At 44.2% G+C, this 19,606-nt stretch overlaps 1 protein-coding gene across 2 annotated transcripts in view; it reads right to left on the minus strand.

The window, feature by feature from the left end:
• LRRC1 (leucine rich repeat containing 1) overlaps positions 1 to 13,264 on the minus strand; it is a 74,203-nt gene extending 60,939 nt beyond the window's left edge. The window contains exon 1 of one of the 2 annotated variants that reach the window (XM_054179946.1): positions 12,729 to 13,264. In XM_054179946.1, coding sequence (XP_054035921.1) covers positions 12,729 to 12,887 — 159 coding nt within the window. In that variant the 5' untranslated portion in view covers positions 12,888 to 13,264. Of the gene's footprint in view, positions 1 to 11,917; positions 12,029 to 12,728 lie in introns of those variants that run through there. The other variant, XM_054179947.1, reaches the window with a different exon arrangement.
• Between the last annotated feature and the right edge of the window lie 6,342 nt (positions 13,265 to 19,606).

Genomic DNA, 19,606 nt, shown 5'->3' on the forward strand with positions numbered 1-19,606 from the left:
CTATTGATAAAACTCAAGGTTTACCCTGTGAAAGTGGCCCAAACAACACATGTTGCTGGCTTTCCTTCAATAGTTCACTCCTGCAACAACAACAACAAAAATCATGCCCAAGAATACTGCCCAAATGAGAGCAGCCCTCTAGAGAAGGACCTAGGAGACCTGGTGGATAACAAGTTCTCCATGGGACAGCAATGTGCCCCAGTGGCCAAGACATCCAGTGGGATTCCTGGGGTGCATTAAGAGAAGTGTGTCCAGCAGATCAAGGGAGGTTCTCCTCCCCCTCTACTCTGCCCTGGTGAGACCTCACCTGGAATACTGTGTCCAGTTTTGGATTCCCCAGTTCAAGAGGGACAGGGATCTACTCAAGAGAGTCCAATGGAGGGCTACAAGGATGATTAAGGGACTGGAGAATGTGCCCCATGAGGAGAGACTGAGAGCCCTGGGACTTTTTAGTCTGGAGAAGAGAAGAGTGAGAGGGGACTTAATAAATGTTTATAAATATCTGAGGGCTGGGTGTCAAGAGGGAGGGGACAGACTCAGTTGTACCCTGTGATAGGGCAAGGGGCAATGGATATAAACTACAACACAGGAGGTTCCACCTCAACATGAGGAGGAACTTCTTTACTGTGAGTCACAGAGCACTGGAACAAGCTGTACAGAGAAGCCGTGGAGTCTCCTTCTCTGGAGACTTTCAAGACCCATCTGAACGCATTCATGTGCAACCTGCACTAGATTCTACGGTCCTGCTCTGGCAGGGGTGTTGGACTCAATGGAGGTCCCTTCCAACCCCTAACATCCTATGAATGCTTCCTCACCTTTCCTGATGTGGGAAAAGAAAAAAGAAGGAAATAGGAAAAACCAAGAGGCAATTGAAACAAAAAGCAAAGGAGCGCATATGAAGACGTACTTGCAGCTAACTCCATTCACGAGGAAAAGCAACATCCTACTGATAGAGCCTTTCCAGTGCTAGAGACATGTCAAATTCCAAACCCATTTGGCACAGGTAGCATAACATTTTGGGTTAACAAAAATGTTTCCATAAAAAGGCCACTACTACCAGCAAAGAGAATTAAAATTAGAAACTTTAATGAAATCCACTACCTAATTTTCAAGATGGGCCAGCATGAGCAGCAGAAATGAGAACAAGAAGGTGAAGGGGGGGAAGAAAACTGCAAATTAACTCCAATTTCAGGATTACACTCACACAGGACAGAAAGAGAGGGCTTTTTTGTTGGTAGGATTTTGGTAGTTGGGTTGTTGGTTGGGGTTTGGGGGTTTTTTGGGGGATGGAGGTTGGTTGGTTTGGTTTTTTGGTTGTTTTGGGGGTCTTTTTGTGTGGGCTGTGCTTTTTGTGCAGCTCTTGTTGACAAGATTAAAAATTTGTGAGTACTTGCTCTTATGTCAAGTTTCCCATAGACACTAATGGGGATTTTTAGCTTTTAAGGCTTCTTCAGGAAATTACAGTATTATATTCAAACAAGAATTAGGTAAACTACTAAGATGCATTGTGTTACTAGGTCCTGTTTCTGTAGGCACCCATATTTATTTCACCCATTTTCCAAACCCATAACAGACCAGCTAAAGGATATTTGTGCTTTAGAATTGAAAAGCAACAGAAGGTAATTTAAACATAGTTTAACAGGTTAAATGCATTCCTCTTTCAAATCTTACTTTAGGTTCCTTTTTCTTCTGCTGCACTGTAAATAAAAATCAATGGGGGAAGCCGTCACTCTCTTTGTTCACTTCCATTCACCAGCTACATGTCCTCCTTCAGTCACCAGGTAAGAGAAAGTGAAATCAAATCTTCCCCCACCCTTTTTATACTGCCCCAGAAGGACCTTGAGCAAAGTTCCATCTTCAGGCAAGCACAAGCAGAAGCTGCAATGTGTTTTCCATAAGCAAAGCAGCAAACAAGATAAGGCATCAAGTCCATGAAATAACCTTGCAGCACAGCTGACACAACATTCTCCAGTTCCCCAATGAGGTCCCAAATTACCAGACGACAGAATTACTTCCTTTTTGCTCCCAAAGGTTGGGGGGGGGGGGGGGGGGGGGAGCATTGTCTGCACTATTGCATGGTTTCAAGAAGAAAGCCTGCAACAGTACAGACAAAGCTCAAGCCTTTTGTAGGTGAACACACTGGTCAGTGGTCAGAACAAGAATTAAATTTTGTAAGGCAGAAGTAGCACTGAATTCAGGGGTTCTGTTTCCTGAGGATGTGTTTAATAACCAGGCTCTCCTACAGGCATACGTACAGAGACATTCCTCCTGCCTGTCAGAAGAGAAGGGCAGAGGGCAAAGTACAAGCTCATCCTCATTCCTTTTCCACCTCCTTTTACAAAAGTCGGCAACAGTCAATTCTTTGGAAGACCATCCATAGGGGACACTCAGTGATAAAGACTCCAAGAGGACAGGACACTTTCATGCCCTACCCTAACTAGACAACGGGATTTCAGCCATCGCTTCTACTCCAAAGTCAGCCAGCAGACATACAGCCTAGAGTTGACAAGAATTGTGGCCATGCTAACACACCCTGTCCTCCACTCAAGCTGCAAGAAATAACCAGTCAAAAACCACAACTAACTTATAAGCCTCCTCCTTCTAGGATGCAGTCCTGTATCTCATCATCTTAAAATTCATCCTAATGAAACCCACCACTAGCACAAGCAGAATAATTCAGGACAATCAGCAAAAGCACTGAAAGTGGACACCTTCCTCTAGATGTACATCCTAACTAGTTGCACAGTGAAATGCCGAGGAAGCTGGATCCTGTTCTGGATTCATGAAATATGTAATGAGGTCCCAGTAGAGTCTAGTGAAATCTAGTATGGGCATTATCAGCTTGGCATATCCCACAAAGCCTGCTATCAGCAGCAAGAACTCAAGTCATTCCACCTTCTTTCACCTGTGAGTCAAGACAGCTGAGAGTAGAGAGCAACTTGGTTTCACAGATATGAATCCCATGTGATCCTTTGGGCCAAACACTTTAATTTTTAACTGAAACGCTAAGATACAGAAATTATTTCTGAAGGCAGGGACTAATTCACAACGCACCCCAGCAGCCATCAGGCAGTTGATGACTCTACATCAAAGTACTACTGGAAGCAACTAAGAGATCTGCACTCCAGGCATGAGGAGATACAGCAGCATCTTGTGATGAACTGCAGTAGCAAGCCAGCACATAGACAGCTGCTCCATACAGTTGAGGTCTCTGTCTTCGCAGGTTCCATGGCAAAATCAGAACTGATACAGATTTGTGCAATGGTGAAGGATTATTTCTCATGCTGAAACCACCTTTGCAGAATATGTTGAAGCTGTATTTCGTTTCATGAAGCATCTTAGCACCAACTTTAGCACCATGACTATTAGTGGAAGACAGGATAGGGGCAGACATTCAAGTAGAAATCCATACAAAACTAATAAAAATATTAGATTTCACAGTTCATGGGCATGTGCCTGAAACAGAACCAGTTGTTGCAACAGCTATCTCCCTCTCCAATGGATGCTTTGAAGCCCAATATGAAGGATCAGCCAGGCAGAAGGGCTCTGGAGAAAGAGTTTACAAGAGAGAGCAGAAATTTTAACAGATGCTCACTGAATCTGTGATTCAACATCTGCCCACCTTCTGGTTGCCATTTTCAAAGCATCTACCATTTTCTGAACTGGAGTCAACAACAGGCCAACTGCAGGTCCTTATCTCAATTGTTACCATCCATGAAAAACAAACACAACAACAAAAAACACCCACCACCAAAGGACTCTCCACTCTCTAAAATCACTGAATCAAAGTGCTGCTCTACCAAGCACTGCATTGAACAGGTTGCTGCTTCATGCTGCTTCCTGGCAGGCAAGGATTTACTTTCTTTTTTGTGTCAATTAAGTAGAAGCATCAAAGGTTGAAAAGCCCTTGATGTCATAGCCATTAGCGTACAGCAATGGGAGGGACTATCTCTGCCTTTAACAGAGGCCAGAAAGCATCTGCTGCAACAAAATATGGATTCATTGCAGTTAAATGCATTTGCCATTTGGAGAAACAAATGAACAAACAATAACAAAAAACCCCTCACATTCAATCTCACTAATGAATTTGTAGCATCCATTTTTCCAGTATACAAGACTGTTGGCAAGAGGAAACATCTTTTTTTAGACCAACTAATATAATTAGAAAAACAACTCTATGTATAATCATAAAATCTATTCTAGAGCTACAGATGTACAAACCCCACCCACAAACCTTGTCTTATCTGCGTACATCACACAAGAAAGAGGAGGCTACCAGTTTACTACAAAAATACACCCATTATGAGGAGAAAAAAAAAAAGAAAGAAAGAAAAAAGAAAAAAAAGTTACAAGTATTAAAACATAACCATCTAATTACTTCCAATTGAGGCCAAGAATCAGAACTTGTGACTATGAAAAAGCCCTGCCATTAGAAACTATTTCAAAACAAGCAGACTTCAAATTCTTTTCAACAATCCCAGGGATGCTAACAGGGAGATCTGAGAAGAGTTTTGTTCTGTCTTCTTTATATCTCTCATCAGGTAGTTATACACACCTGTAAGATTCCATGAGCCTTTGTTCTTCTAAAAGTCTAACTCTTCCAGCCTCTTCTCACAACAAATGCACCAAGCCCTTAACAGTCTTTGTGGCCCTTTGCAGGGCCTTGTTCAATATGCTCATGACTCTCTTCTTCTAGGAAGTCCAGCACTGGACACAGCACTCCAGGCACTTCCTCCAATGCTGGACGGAGGAGAAGGCAATGCTCTTCTCAATGCAGGTCCAGATACCTTTGGCAATCTTTCCCCTGAGGGAGCATCACTGGTTCATAGTCACCTTTTCCACCAAGTCACACAGGGCCTTCTTCTGAAAAACTGTTTGCCAGATGGTTAGCCTCCATCCTGTACTTGAGAATGGGTTGATACCTCCAAGTGCACACAGGGATTTGTATTTCTCTTTACTGAGCTTCATGAGATTCCTCTCTGTCCATTTCTCCAGTCAATAAATATCTCTATGAATGTCAGAATAAACATCCATAGAGATTCCTAAATATGCCAGAGTCCAGGATTGTGATGCTGCTTTTTGCCCTTTTCACTCCTATCAGGATCCTGAACTCCAGCATCCCGTGGTCACTGTAGACATGGTGACCATGTACTCTGCAGCCACTGCAGTCCTGACCTTCACCATCCAAGACACCACACAAAGGAGCTCAGCCCAAGCAAGGCCCAGCCAGCACCCGTGGATGATATTGGACTAGTCATCAATCATTGCCCTACCTAACCAGGGGGCCACCAGGCCCCCCGGCCTTTTTTTGGTCACCATCACCCAGTGTGCACCATGGAGGACTCACCAGTGATGAAAGGAGGATCCCTCAGCCCAGATGGGCTCAGCTTGGGGCTTCTACCTTTCCTGGACAGTATTTAAAAGAGGAGTGGGTGGGGAGGGCAAAGTGGCCACACCTGGGGTAGGAGGAGACTCCAACAGAGCTCAGGTGCTCTGTGATTTTTAGAGTGGATGTTAGGAAAAAAATTTTCACAGAATGTGCTTCCCAGGGAGGTGGCTGAGTCACCCGCCCTAGATGTGTTTAAAGGTCATCTAGACCTAGTGCTTGCGGATATGGTTTAGGGGTGAACCTTGTAGAGTAGGATTATTGGTTGGACTTGGTGATCCTGAGGGTCTTTTCCAACCTGAATGTTCCTGTGATTTCCTGTGATCTTAACCAGTCTCTTCTTGCTATGAGGTCCAACAAAGCACCTCAGTTCATTGACTCCTTGATCACTTGTGCTAGGAAGTCATCAGTGCACTCCAGATAACTCCTGGATTGCTTATGTCCCACTGTTCTGTCCTTCCAGCAAATGTTAGGGTGGCTCAAGACCTACACAAGGACCCAAGCCTACTAATGTGAGACTTCTTCCAGTTGTCTGAAGAAGACATCATCTACTACTTCTTCCTCATCAGGCAGTCTCAAGCAGACACCCAAACCAAAGTTACCTACTAATCCCAACCTGCTCTCAGTTGAACTATCATCCATCCCAAGGCAAAGCTTCACATATCCCTGCTGCTCTCACACCAAAAAACAACTCCCTGGCCTTGCCTTCCTGGCCTGCCCTTGTTAAAGATCCTGTATTTACCCATTGCAGCACTCCAGTCATGTGAGATATGCCAGTATCTGTAAATCTGGGGGGGAACAAAACAAAACAAACAAAATAACCCCCCAAAAAAACAGGAAATAAAGCTTCTAGATGTTTGCATCTTAAAAAGGGATAGTTGCAACCCACAAACACAATTTAAGAGAGACGTACAGTATGATATTATCTCTTTCCACAGCAGATTACTGGCCACCGATCAAGTAAGTGTTGCATAATGTGAGAAACTACAGTAGAACACTGAAATTTACTCCAAAAGTGTTTTTGTTTTTGTGTTGGTTTTTTTTTTTCCTGAGAAATAGGTGTGGTATGGGAGGAACAGAGGGATTTTTCCTGAAGGAGCTTTCACAAGATTTTGGGTTGATAACAGCACCCTGGATTTCAACACCACGTATAATGAAGAGATACAGACACTGCCTAATCTAAATGCCAAGCCACAGCACACCATCAGCTTCTTTAACACAAGAAGTGGAGCACAGGAGGAGGCCATGGTTTAACCAGGTCTCCTGGGGAAGGAGTCTTAACTCTACAGGAGTCATAATTTTACAGAAAAGGTTTAGTATATAACACCTAGAAGAAAAATTACAGACGACAGATACAGTCTGTAAAATCCAACAGAGAAGTTAAACAATTCAGAGTTGCATCAGATTGGATTTACAAGCACTATATGAAAATCATTCCCAAAAGAAGAGTTCAGCAGACTCCTCAGCTAAACTAAGGGCATACATAAAATTTTGAATGCCCTTTTTTTTTTTTTGCCATTGGAGTACTCGCATAAACAACATCTGCAACAAGTCTCATGGGAAAGTAGTCTTTATCCTTTGAGTAAAACAACCAAGTAGCAGCAGGACAAAACAGCAGCAAAACAAGAGTTACAAATTATTTCCACCACCCACCAATACAAAGAATGCTAGTGATTGAATATAAAAGCCAGAATATAACACTGCATTCAAAGGCTCCTAACATATTTCTATTTTGTTACCAGTGGGAGGGGGGGAAGGGGGAAATTTTCAGAGATCCAGTTTTGTACAGCAAATTCCATGCACAGGGAATTTGTTGACAGGAGATATTGACACTTAAATTCTAATGTACAGGAGTAAGAAACATTTCATCAACTACAGGCTGACCTATGGAACTGAAAGCATTTTATCTGATGTTTTTCATTACAGAAGCTATTGAAATGCATCATGCAGAATGTGTTATTTTCCTCTATCAAAGCAATTTGTCAGCAAGCCTACTCTTCAATGAAGTATAGTTTTTGAAATGTAGCAAATGATATACTACACATTACAGCCTGAGCTGAAAAAGCTTTCAAGCTTATGCTCCTAAGAAAAAGAAAAATGGTCCAGCTTTAGGAAAAAAAAAAACAAAAAACAACCAAACCCCACACAACACACACACACACAGCCCCACACCCTCAAAATGCATTTTTAAGTTACTCTATGCACACTGGTGACCACATACTATGTTTTTTTTCCAGTCAAGTCAGATACACCAAATGTTCATCAGAAGGCACTTAGGATTCAGAACAGAAGAAGGAATTATTTAAGCAAGAGCCACACTCTACCACTGGTCCTATACAAAGCCCTTCCTTTTGAGACCAACTGGTGCAGCTCCTTAATTTGTATTGCAAAGCGTTGGTGCTGAGAAGCATGCTGACAGCTAGAAATTGCTGTTCTGTGGGAAAAGAGCCACATCTGCCAGCAAAGGCTTGGAAGACCTCAATATTGTGGAAAACCACCAGCCTGCTCCTCCAGCATATCCCACCAGGCTAGCTTATCCTGCAGGAAGAGCAGAAGAGGGAGCCTGGGAGGCAATAGAAAGGAAGGGAAAGGAGCAAAGCACAAAGAAAACAAACAAAACAAAACAAAAATCTATTTGCAAGTGCAGTCAAGAATCCAGCACAGAAAGGGTAGGAGAGAAAGCAAAGAATCAGAAGCACAAGGCAGACAGAGCTGTTTAGGTCAGAGGAAGTAAGCAAGATCCCGGGACACTGAGGATGCAGGAGGATGGAAAAATATGAACATGCGGGGCAAGGAGTCTGGGACACCAGTGGTAACAGTGGAGAAAGCTCGCTGTCAACACAAGCACATGCTCTCCATCACCTAACTGAAGAGGCAGGGAGGGAAGAAGGGATAAAGGGATCCAGCAGAGAAATTAACAAGACCTGGGGAAGAATCAGTTTACTGCCATGGGAAACCAAAAGGATCCCTGCCTGTAGAAAGAGGTGAGGAATTCTACCACACATTCTGGCCAGCCAACACAACAACAACAAAGTAACTCTTTTTAAATAATTTAAATGCATTTCTTTGAATAATTTTGGTTCAGTTATTCTTTCTCCTCAAGATACTTCAGATGACTTTTGTAATATACAATGAAGCAGTACGGCTGAGCCCTTCTGATGATCTTTTCCCACCAAGACTCTACAGCAATTTTTAAGTTGTATTCTGTCTTTTGAAGGGATTTTTGTGTGAGTTTGTTCTGATGGTTTTTTCCTCACTAACACACACTAAAAAAAATATGCCATGCTCTACTATCCTATGTATAAAAGAGGATTTAAGTACGCTAGCAAAAAACTGCAGACTAAGCCAAGCCTAGAACTATTTCTGTACCTCAAAATGGAGGGTTTAGGGTGTATTAGAGTGTATTCTTTTACTGGTGTATTTGAGTAAACCAACCAACAAACAGTTTTGCTACAATAATAGAAATGGGGGCAGGGAGAAAAAGGAAAGAAGGGAGGAAGTGTGTGCATCCAACACAAATAGCCCCAACAACTTGGAGTGAAATGCAGCAAGTCCACATATTTCAACATGCTTTGCTCAACACAGAGCTTTACATTTGAAGGAATGAAAAAAATTGTGCAAGTGAAAGGAAAGTAGACATCTAAAGATAAAGTCATTATCATTGTCTCAGACTTGCTGCATGGCAAAGCAGGAAAGAGAACTCTACCTGGTTTCAGTGCAATATTGCAAGAGTTCCTGCCTGCTGTAAAAGCCACTGAAGACCACACTTGCCCACACTGAGGAGATAAGGTCCAAACTACAAGTATGTGGAATGAAGAGGAGGGAAGCAGAGTTGGGGTTTTCCTCGGCCATCCAATATTGGCAACTTCTGCTTCAAGCCACAGACTACAGGGAGATTCTTCCTCACTGTTTCAAGGTGAGCCTTTAGAGGAGTAATTTCCTAATGAGGATCACAATCCATCTCAGCAACACACCTTATCAATGCCATACAGATGATTCACCAGGATTCAGCACACATCACTGCAAACTTCAGGACTCCCATCAAGTACAGGAAACTCAAACCAGCCACAGAGAGTTAAAAAGACTCCTGACATGCTGACTCCCCTGACTTGCTGACTTTCCTGACTGAGCCCCAGAACAGTTTGGCTTTCTGTTACTGCTTTTATGCACATAGAGAAGAAGCTTCATGGAGGTAAGACTAATACAATGCATTATACTAGATTAAGGGTGTAACAACTACTAAGATCTATGCTGACCTAACAGTTTGTTAATTATACACCCTAACGATTTCCCTGGTGTTTTCTCTGCAGGACGTATGGTGTGCCTCAGCTTTTTGTACTTATTTCCAATTACATAATCACAGAATCACATAATGTTAGGGGTTGGAAGGGACCTCTAGAAACTGTCAAGCCCAACCCTCTGCCAAAGCAGGATCACCTAGGGCAGACTGCACAGGAATGCATCCAGGTGGGTTTTGAAAATCTCCAGAGAAGGAGACTCCACAACCTCTCTGGGCAGCCTGTTCCAGTGCTCCATCACCATTACCATAAAGAAGTTTCTCCTCATACTGAGGCGGAACCTCCTGTGTTCCAGCTTAACCCCATTGTTCCCTGTCCTAGAAGTGGGCACCACCAAAAAGATATTGCAACCTTCATCTTGACACTCACCCCTCAGATATTTATAGGCATAAATAAGATCTCCTTTCAGCCTTCTCACTAAACAGCTCCAGTTCTCTTAGTCTTTCTTCACAGGAGAGATGTTCAAGTCCCCCCATCATCCTAATAGCTCTCCCGTAGTTCTCTCCAGTAGAGCCCTGTCTCTCTTGGCTTGGGGAGCCCAAAACTGGATACCCTGTTCAAGGTGTGGTCCCACCAGGGGAGAGTAGAGTGGGAGGAGCCCCTCCCTAAATCTGTATCTGTACTTTGCATTAATACTTTGCATCCACACTACTCTTCTAATGTAAAAGGGAATGAACAGTGTACCCTGTAGCTATCTTCCACAGAGAGACCTTCCACCATTCTCCTGAGACAGATTCCTACAGTGGAACTTGTAAAACTATTAGCTGTTAGAAATGTTAAACAGGATTCTTCCTGTCTATTCCCATCTTCAATAGATTAGTTTCACATCCAGGAATGCAGCTGGATTTTTGTACCTGAAAATCCTGCAGAGTCAACACTTACCTGAGATGACAGCATACATTTATCAGAAAACATTAATAAGGAAGTGACAAGGGAAGTTCATAAGTCCTTGCAGGAAGCCCTAATAAAAATGCCTTCCTGCATTGCTGACAAGGTACAAAGTACTCAGGACAGATACTACGCTTCTGCAGTTGTATTTCATTGGATTCTTCCCAGTCCAGCTAAAAACCTACAAACATATTCCAATAGTATATTTACACATTCCTGTAATGGGGTCCAAAATAAAATAAACAAATAATCTTCTAACTTGATTCCACTGCAATGCCAAGATGACCGCATTACTTTTTTACCCCCTCAGGTACTTTTTAGATGTTGGTTTTTTAACATAGCCTCACATGCAATTAATAGGATAAAGCAGTCTTTTTGGCCATCACAGGACAAAAAAAGGCTGTTTCTTATATTACAGTTCAAGGAAAAGAAGAAACAATGAATAGCTGCACTCTATGTACAGGACTAAATACTATGTAACACCGTGAACAACAGTTGCACTCTATTTAGAGAAATAAAAACCATGTAATACTATGAATAACAGACATCACCATTTACATTTGTGCCCAGCAATCAGTCTGTAATGGATTTATTATTATCTTTAAAAAGCATAGAGCCGTACACCTTAATAGGTTTTCAGTTACATTCAATACCCCTGTAATAAGAAAGGTACAAGCCTGAAAGCCAACAGTAAGAAGAAAATCTGAGTACAGAAAGAAGGACTTCCAAGTCTAGTCTGAGCACCAGCAGAAGCTAGCAGAAACTGCTGGAAGTAAAAATAGCACCCACACAGAGGCTACATAAACCAGTTTTGCTCTACTTCAGAAGGATAAAGAGCTCAGTCACCACAAGATGCAAATCTGTTCCTAGGATTTATTTATTTTTAAGCCATATTTAATACGTCAGCTCAATGGAATTTCTTTACTACTGTCTATAGAAAAACTTCCCCACCATGATTACTCCTATCACCTAGAGTAAAATAATAATAATAATAATAATAATAATTTTTAAAAAGAAAAGTTTTATGTAAGAGAATTAAGGTTTTGTTAAAAGAAGAAAAGCAAGACTGTTTACTTTTTTGTAGGAACAGACCAACTTTGATTCAGGTAGTAACAAAGGTGCTTTTGAAAATTTCTCTGGATAGTGAGTTCAGTTTCTTGGATTCCAAGCTGACAATTCACACACTTTTAAGGCGCAGCTGCCAGATCACACTTCCTCCTTTCCAGTGACAAACTCTACCAATCGCAACTCGCAAAGGCTCCTGAGATGTCCCAAATTTAAAAAGACAACACCGGAAAACTCCCCTAGTTCATCAACTCTAAAATCAAGCATGCCCCCCACTCACTCTGTATCTGCAGAGTCAAACAGTGCCTCGCTGGCATCCCTCTGATGGGGTTCCTCTGGCAAAAGCAGCAAGTGCCAGCTGGTGAACCACGCTGGCAGGTACCACCTCGACATCTCAAAACCACGCTCAACTGAGAATGATTTCACCTTTGACAATAATTTTTAAAAAAAATTATTATGCACAAAAACCCAGCTACGCGTTTCACAGAAGATGCTGACATCTGAGTGGGACTTAGACCAAGAAAAAGAAAAGGCATATTTGTCTTTTGCATGACGAAGTTTCCAGGAGCGGAAAGCAGAAACAGCAACTCTGTTACCTACTAGAGGGTCCTGGTTTTCTCAGTACGGAGAGCATCTATCAAAAGCGGGGGTGGGGGAGGGGAAGGGTTTAATACTCTCCAAGTTCTCATAATTCTGATGACGTGAGAGTTAACCACAACATATATTCTCATCCTCTGACTCCGGGCCTCACCCCTCTGCCCTCCGAGCAGTACTCTTTCTCCCGTAGGACGTGATCTCCAGGCTTTACTCGTAAGAGCTTATTTACCATTAAACTACTCTGAACTACTAAAGGCTAACTCCGGACCCCGGCTCTTCTTTTGCCTCCTGGCGTTACCACGACCGGCTGCCGGCCCCATCGGCCGCACACCGCGCGTCCAGCGGCTCCGCACCACAGCCCCGGGGCGGCCACGGCGACGCCCCAGCCCGCCGGCGCCGGAGCTCCACGGGCACCTGCCGAAGCGGCTCACCTGCACACCCCCGCCCCGGGCCGGCGACTGGGCTGGGACCAGCCGCTCTCGGTCCCCTCTTACCTTGGGCAGCTCACGGAGCTGGTTGGCATCCAGCAGGAGCTCCTCCAGGCTGCGGCTGTAGCGGTAGATCTCCTCGGGCACGGCGGCCAGCGAGCAGTGCCGTTTGTCGATGGACTCCACATGGCGGTTGCACCGCCACAAGGGAATGCAGTGGAACATCGCCCCACCGGGGGGTTGGGGGAGCAGGCCGTGCCGCTGGGGGCTGCGGGGCGGGCGGTGCCACCGCTCACCGCCGCCCCCTCCTCCCCGCTGGCCGCAGGAACCGCTGCCCCCCTCCGCCGCCGCGCAGCGCGGGTCTCGGCGAACTGCTGGCAGTAACCTGCATCCAGCGCGCCGCGGCAGGCGGCGGGAAGCGGCCCCGGGCGAGCGCGGCGGCCCCGGGAGAACAATGGGCGGGAGCCGCCGTGGGGCGGGGGGCGCTCCCCTACTGCTCCTCGGCGGACCGCTGCCCTCCCCGCAGCGGCATCGCGGGGCGCCGGGCGCAGGTCTGCTGCTGGCGACAGCCTCGCATTCCCGCGCCTGACCCGGAACACAGGCGGCCTCTCTCCCCCACACACTTTCTTCCCCTCCCCTTCTCCCCCCCTCCCCCGTCCCGGCTGACATCAGCGGGGCCGGGCCCTGCCTCGCCGCCCCGCCCCAGCCCCGGGCCGGGGCCCGGGCCCGAGCCCGGCCCCGAGCCCGGCCCGCCGGCCTGCGCGGGGAGGTGGCCAGCAACTCGCAACCCCCTCCTCCCTAGCCTGGCAATGCCGGCGCCGCCTCTCCCCGGGACAGCCGGAGGCGGGCGGCTGCACAACTTTTTGCCAAGGAGAAAGACGTACCGGCACCGAGGTTCCCCGGGCTGGAAGCGTAAAGCCCTCGGGGGCAGGGGGAGTACTGCAGCCAGGGGTCCCAGAGTGCAGTATCCACAGCTGCCGGGCAGTCGCTCCAGGCCGTTTGCAATCGCTGCGGGCCGCGATGCAGGGTCTGCTTTCGGTCAGGCGGCGTAACACGGTTTGGAATGACTGCGAATGCCGTGAACTGGTTTGGGTCACTCATTTTAGCTAGTTTGCAATGTGCTGTTTCAGACCCGAGAGGCTCGCAAAGAGCCCCGACTCCTGGAGTGTGCGCAAATCCAACCTCTGAACACCGCACTTTCAGTCACTAGAACTCAAGGCTGGCTGCAGAGTAAGGCATTGCAATGAACTCTTAAGTACCATGCTCGTTCCTGATGTTTTTCCTCTCAGACCTACATTGCTGTGGTTTTATTAAAACAAAATAAAAATCTGTATACTCAAGGCTTTAAAAAAAAAAAAAAAAACAAGAAAAAGAAAGGAGAAAAAACATAAAATATGTTTTAATACACTTTATAAGGTCAGAAAGGTCAGCAAAGGTAAACACAGGCTGGCAGCCCTCTGCTAGTGTCTACCAGCTCTGGGCTCTGGCAGCCTCCTCTTGTACCTCTGCAAGCAGGGCAATGTGCTGAGCTCCAGCCACAAAACTGTCTCAGAGGCTCTCATCTCTCTGGTTGCATAATAGGAATTTGGTAATCTACCCACTGACATAAAATACTTTTGAAAACAAGTGCTCAACATCAGAGCTCTTCTTGAAATGTTGCAAATTTCTTGCATAATTACAACTAGATGCAGCTCCAGGAACAGGGGAGAGAGGGAAATTTATTGTAGTCATTTCTGTTCTTCCATCCCTGCACAGTACTGACAGTATTTAATCTTACAAAGTTGCAATGTATTTATGTTTTTTCTCAAATCATCTAATCAATCTTTCTAGCTACACTTGTTTAATTTCTGTGGAAACTGCAGTCATCTGCCAGTTTTGGGGGGTTTAAAAAGGCCATTCTAGGAGCATGAGTACTGTTACTCTTTGTTGACCTACAAAGCAACAAATTTGACCATTTTTATTCTAAGTACCTTGGGAAAAAAAGAAAAAGAAAAAAGTCAGAAACAATGGTTTCTTTCTTCAGGCCAGTAGTTACAAACAAAATATGCAGAACCTCCCAATATGTCTAAATAAAGTATGTAAAGAAATCTTCCAGCCCATGGGGAAAGAACTGTAAATATCACTGACCTGATACCAACTGAACTGAAATGGGTTTGTAGAAAGCCACAGGAAATTATCTGACTTCTGACCATGCCATAATTAAGAAGTGTATATTTGAGCAAAAGTTTCAGTATTTCACCAGGTTCATAACTGGGTTTCCAACATAATTTTCATCTCCTACAAGTGTATGACCTGTTTGTAATACTTGAAAAAAGAAAGAAAGAAAGAAAGAAAGAAAGAAAGAAAGAAAGAAAGAAAGAAAGAAAGAAAGAAAGAAAGAAAGAAAGAAAGAAAGAAAGAAAGAAAGAAAGAAAGAAAGAGAGAAAGAAAGAAAGAGAAAGAAAGAAACAAAGAAAAAGAAAGAGAGAAAGAGAGAGAGAAGGAAAGAAAGAAAGAAAAAGAAAGAAAGAAAGAAAGAAAGAAAAAGAAAGAAAGAAAGTTAGTTGTGATTGATCTTTTTAATCGTGCACTTGAAAGGAAGATCATTACTTGATGGTACTCTGAACAGGGTTTGGAGATTATGTTTTGTCAATATATCTACACTGTTTTGGGGCAAAGTCTTCCTGAGGTCCTACAGTACTCATGGAAGGAGTGTTCATTTGCATGTGTTTGGATATGAAGTGGGCATGCACCAGTGCCCTCAGGCCTTCCCAGCCTCAGGGCAGTAGCTTAGATAACTACCAGACAGAAGAAAATCAAATAAATGTGTTGCACATGAGCACAGAGTTTGGCAAAGTTGGGGATGCAGGAGGCTGGCCAGCAAATCTTAGAGGTGGAAATGAGTAGGACCATCTCCGTCACACTTTGTGGGTCCCAGCTGGTGGTCAGCCAATGCACTTCTTCCAGCTGCTGGTGAGGCTGGTCCTCTCAGAAGGTGAGCAGAGGGCCTAGGCACAGAAATTCGAGTTTCTCATAGCAGCTCCAACCCAGACTCTGACACAGGAGATCTTGGACCAGACACAAGAAACATGGTCTCAGCAGAGACCAACTGAGATCTGCTGCCAATACAACCTTGCCTAAATTCAGTGATCACTGCAACTCCTTGGTGTGTTTATTCCTAGGGAACCCTCTGGAGAGGCAGGACTGCAGAGAAACCATGCCTCAGGGCAGGTGAACAAGTGAAAGCTGTAGCTGACCGCCCCAGTATGCATAAAGCGTGCAGTCCTATATGGGGTAGAGATGGGGTTACATCAAAGCATTTAAAACATAGCACAATGCAGCTTGCTTAATTGCCAAACAAAAAGATGAACAGGTTGACTTCTAAGCTCCATCTCTTAAGAACAGGCTTGTGAGTGACACTTCAGTGACACCTGTGTCACACTCCTGTGTACTTTTTGCTCGGGTAGAAATATCCACATTGTCCTACAGCTTAGTCTGACACCAGGCAAGAGCTCCAGTGGTTGCCTCTGTGGGAGGGATTTCATGCCAGCTTGTGGTGCTCTCTGTCCCACTGCCTTCTGTGTCATTTTGGATAAATGCCCAACACACCCTCCAGACAAAGAGGGCTTCAGATCCCATCATACAGATCCATCTCAGTGGCTTGTAAACAATTTGAGCCTTTCTTGCATGACGTGGACATGAAGTTTTGCATGAGGTGTCACTTCTGCAGATGCTGTCATATGTCGCATGACTAGGTCTCATTGTGACAAGTCTAGACAGTAACAGGAGGCTGACAGTGAATATTGGGTGAGTCTGTGTGCTTTAATGAAGGATGAGGCAAACTATTTGCATGCTTCTCATGAGTGTCAGGGAGTCCAGGGAACAGCATGATGGCAAAAGAGCTTAATACTTATGAGATCTGCCTTCACCAGCTGACAGTGTGAGAATAAAGAGACTCTTCCCCTTCTCTGAGATTGACAGCTACTGTCTTATGGTCTTTGATAAAATCCTTGGGAGCTTAAGACATCAAATCAGTGCTAGTGGCCCTGATAGTGTCCCTGGTCCATTGCAGACCTGAAGATACCTGAGGCTAGGGTATGGGAAAATACATCAAGGAGGCCAAAAGGCTAACTATCACCTTTGTTGAGGAAATAGTATTCTCACAGCAAAAAGGATCTTCCTGCAGGTAATCCTGTTCTGCTTTGGCCAGTTTAATGAGTTACTAGTCTCTATTGTTCTACTATGCAAAGAAATAGCAGCAATAAAAAAACCTTCCCTAAAGCAAGGAAAGACCAGTTCTGCATCCTGTGTGGCCAAAACAGTGGCCTCATACCAGGGGCAAGTTTTCATGGGAGAAGTCTTTGAAAAGAGGTGGGAAAAGAAGAATTGTAATACAATGGAATAACTAGAATCTATAACCAGGCATGCAGGAGAAGTTGTGAGCAAGCAGAGGACAGCAAATTGCCAGAGTTTGTACTAACGTATACCTAACTTAGGACAATATCCCCAGATGGAGGAGGAGGATTGCCCTCCAATAGCAGCAGTCCTGCTGTGTTGCACATTTCCATGGCAAGCCAAGGTGTGGCTCATGTACAGAAGGAAATAATGTCCTTTGCTCTCCCAGTTCTGCAGGGGATCACCTGGTTCCAAATTGATGATTGATAATCATTTGGGCTGTTTGATCTTTGTTCTTCTCTCTCTCTTTAATTTTTTTTTTTTAGCTTTGTTATTTAAATCTCTCCATTTCTACTTTTCTTTTTTTTGTTTCCTCATTTTAGTACTTATAGAAGTAACTTAGTACTTTTATATATCAGTTGACTGAATTTTAGTTACTTATGACAACCTACTATTATTTCTAATTCCAGGAGCTGTATGAAATCTGTAAGAGAGGCAATGCCACTACCTCTTTTGCAAGAGAAATGAAGGAATGTGGGGAGCAGCTTTGTGCTTTTCTAGCAGGCCATTTTCCTCAGCCTTGGGTGAACAAGATCAGACTGTGACCAACTCTGCCTCAGATGGGAACAGATGAAGTCTGCTCTCACATTGTGATCTGGCAACTCACAGCAGGTTTTATGGCAATCACTGTTGTTCTCATTGAACAGTGTAAAGATACATATCAATAGTGCAGCACGTACACAACAGGAGAAGCACAGTCTGTCCTGCATGGGATTGCCAGTGAGCATGTGTTGCATGGAAGGAATGGTCCTGCAGTGCTTCTAGGGCTCTCTGTTAGGAATGACAGCAGGAAACCCAGTTATGTACACAGTCACATAATAGTTGGAATTTGGGAGACAGCTTGTGACCAAAATGTAATGTGTTATAGTCTGCCAAACAAACAGCCATCTCTCAATCACCACTAGTCTGGTTAGGGTACATAACCAAACATTTCAGTGCTCAAAATCTCAGTTTTTCTTTCCAGATACAATCATCCTGCCCCCACCCAAATCAAACCAAACCAACAAACAAACCAAAAAACCCCACAACATCAAACTTTTAAGGAATTCAGACAATTAAATGTCTGATATAGATAAGCCTTGAGTGATTTCAGGAGTATTCCTGGAAGTTATTGTTTGAAAGAAACAACAGCAAGGTCATGCTGCAGCTCTCTCTCCTCTGCACAGCTCAGACAGAATTGCTTCCTGGCTTGTCAAAAGGAATTCAGCCAAACACCACCAAATTTTAAGTTGAGATTCTTTTTAAAAGCCCTAAAGCAAGGACATCCATGGGTTTGGTTGAGGGCAGAGGAGGTTAGTGCTGCTACAAAGCAAGCACTAATATTCAGAATAATCAGAACTTAACAGTAAAGCACCTTGTGGGGTTGATGAAGGGGAAAGTAATTGTATGTTAAGAGTAAAGTAAAAGTAAATGTATGTTTTAAAGGGCTGTGAGATCTTTTCTGCAGGTCAGGGTAGAAAGAGAAAAAAAAGAGAATGGAAGGAAATAGATTTTTTCATCAGCATAGTTTAAGTAGTTCATAAATCTCACAGTTCAAAACCCACTTAACCCTAAGGGGAAAAAACACAATAAATAATAATAAAAATAAAGCAGACCAAGTTCCTGAAACTTCTGCATTTGGGACTTCCCTCTCCCAGTCAGATTTCCTGAGCCTCATTAGAGAGAAAGAGATGCAGTTATAGAGCACAGAGAAGCTGGGGCAAAACAGAAGAGCGTGAAGAGAGGAAGACCCAAGCACCGCAGTCTTGGGAACAGCAATCCAACCAGTGCTCAATTGCTACTGGAAGAGCAGTTACCCACCCCCGCCGATCAACTTAAATGGGAACGCTGCGGAACCCGCAGGAACCATACTACAGCCTGCAGAGCTGCTGAGAGCCAGGCCTGGCAGGGTGCTAGAGGTAATTAGCACTGCCATACTTCTGTGTTCTCAGTTCTGCTGGATGACGACTCCAGTTGCATTCACTCTTCAGGTTCTATTTAAATTGTTTAGAAGGGGGTTGTACAAGCAGCAGGTAGACATGACTACAAAATGTTCCCATATTGATCACAGAGCTACAAATACAGTTACAAATTATGGCTACACCATCCTGAGTGCTACATTTACAAAGTTTTAGTAAGTCTGAAATAATTGATACAGAATTACACTTAGTATAAAAGCACACCTATGAGATGCAACAAAGTATTATAGCCATGATACCAAGCTGAATCAGCACATGCTGCTGGCAGTGAATTTAACACATTCACTGTGGTTTTACAGCATTATAAATAGCAATCATTGTGAGCAAAAGCTGTAGCATCTCTTCTCCTCTCCACCCCCACCCTCAAACAAATTGCTCACAATAACGTCAGCTTTTATTTGAACACAATGAGCTGTGATCACATGAGGTATTACTCTGTTTTAATCCTATTTGCTTTAGTTTGGTTTGGAAGGAGTGGCCAATAATATGTGGTTGCATTGTGTCCAATGGTTTCTTATTTCACATCAGCTTCCACGGGCTGAAACCCCCTCA

Source organism: Dryobates pubescens, chromosome 3 (assembly GCF_014839835.1).
Source record: "Dryobates pubescens isolate bDryPub1 chromosome 3, bDryPub1.pri, whole genome shotgun sequence".
In the NCBI taxonomy this organism is placed as follows: domain Eukaryota; kingdom Metazoa; phylum Chordata; class Aves; order Piciformes; family Picidae; genus Dryobates; species Dryobates pubescens.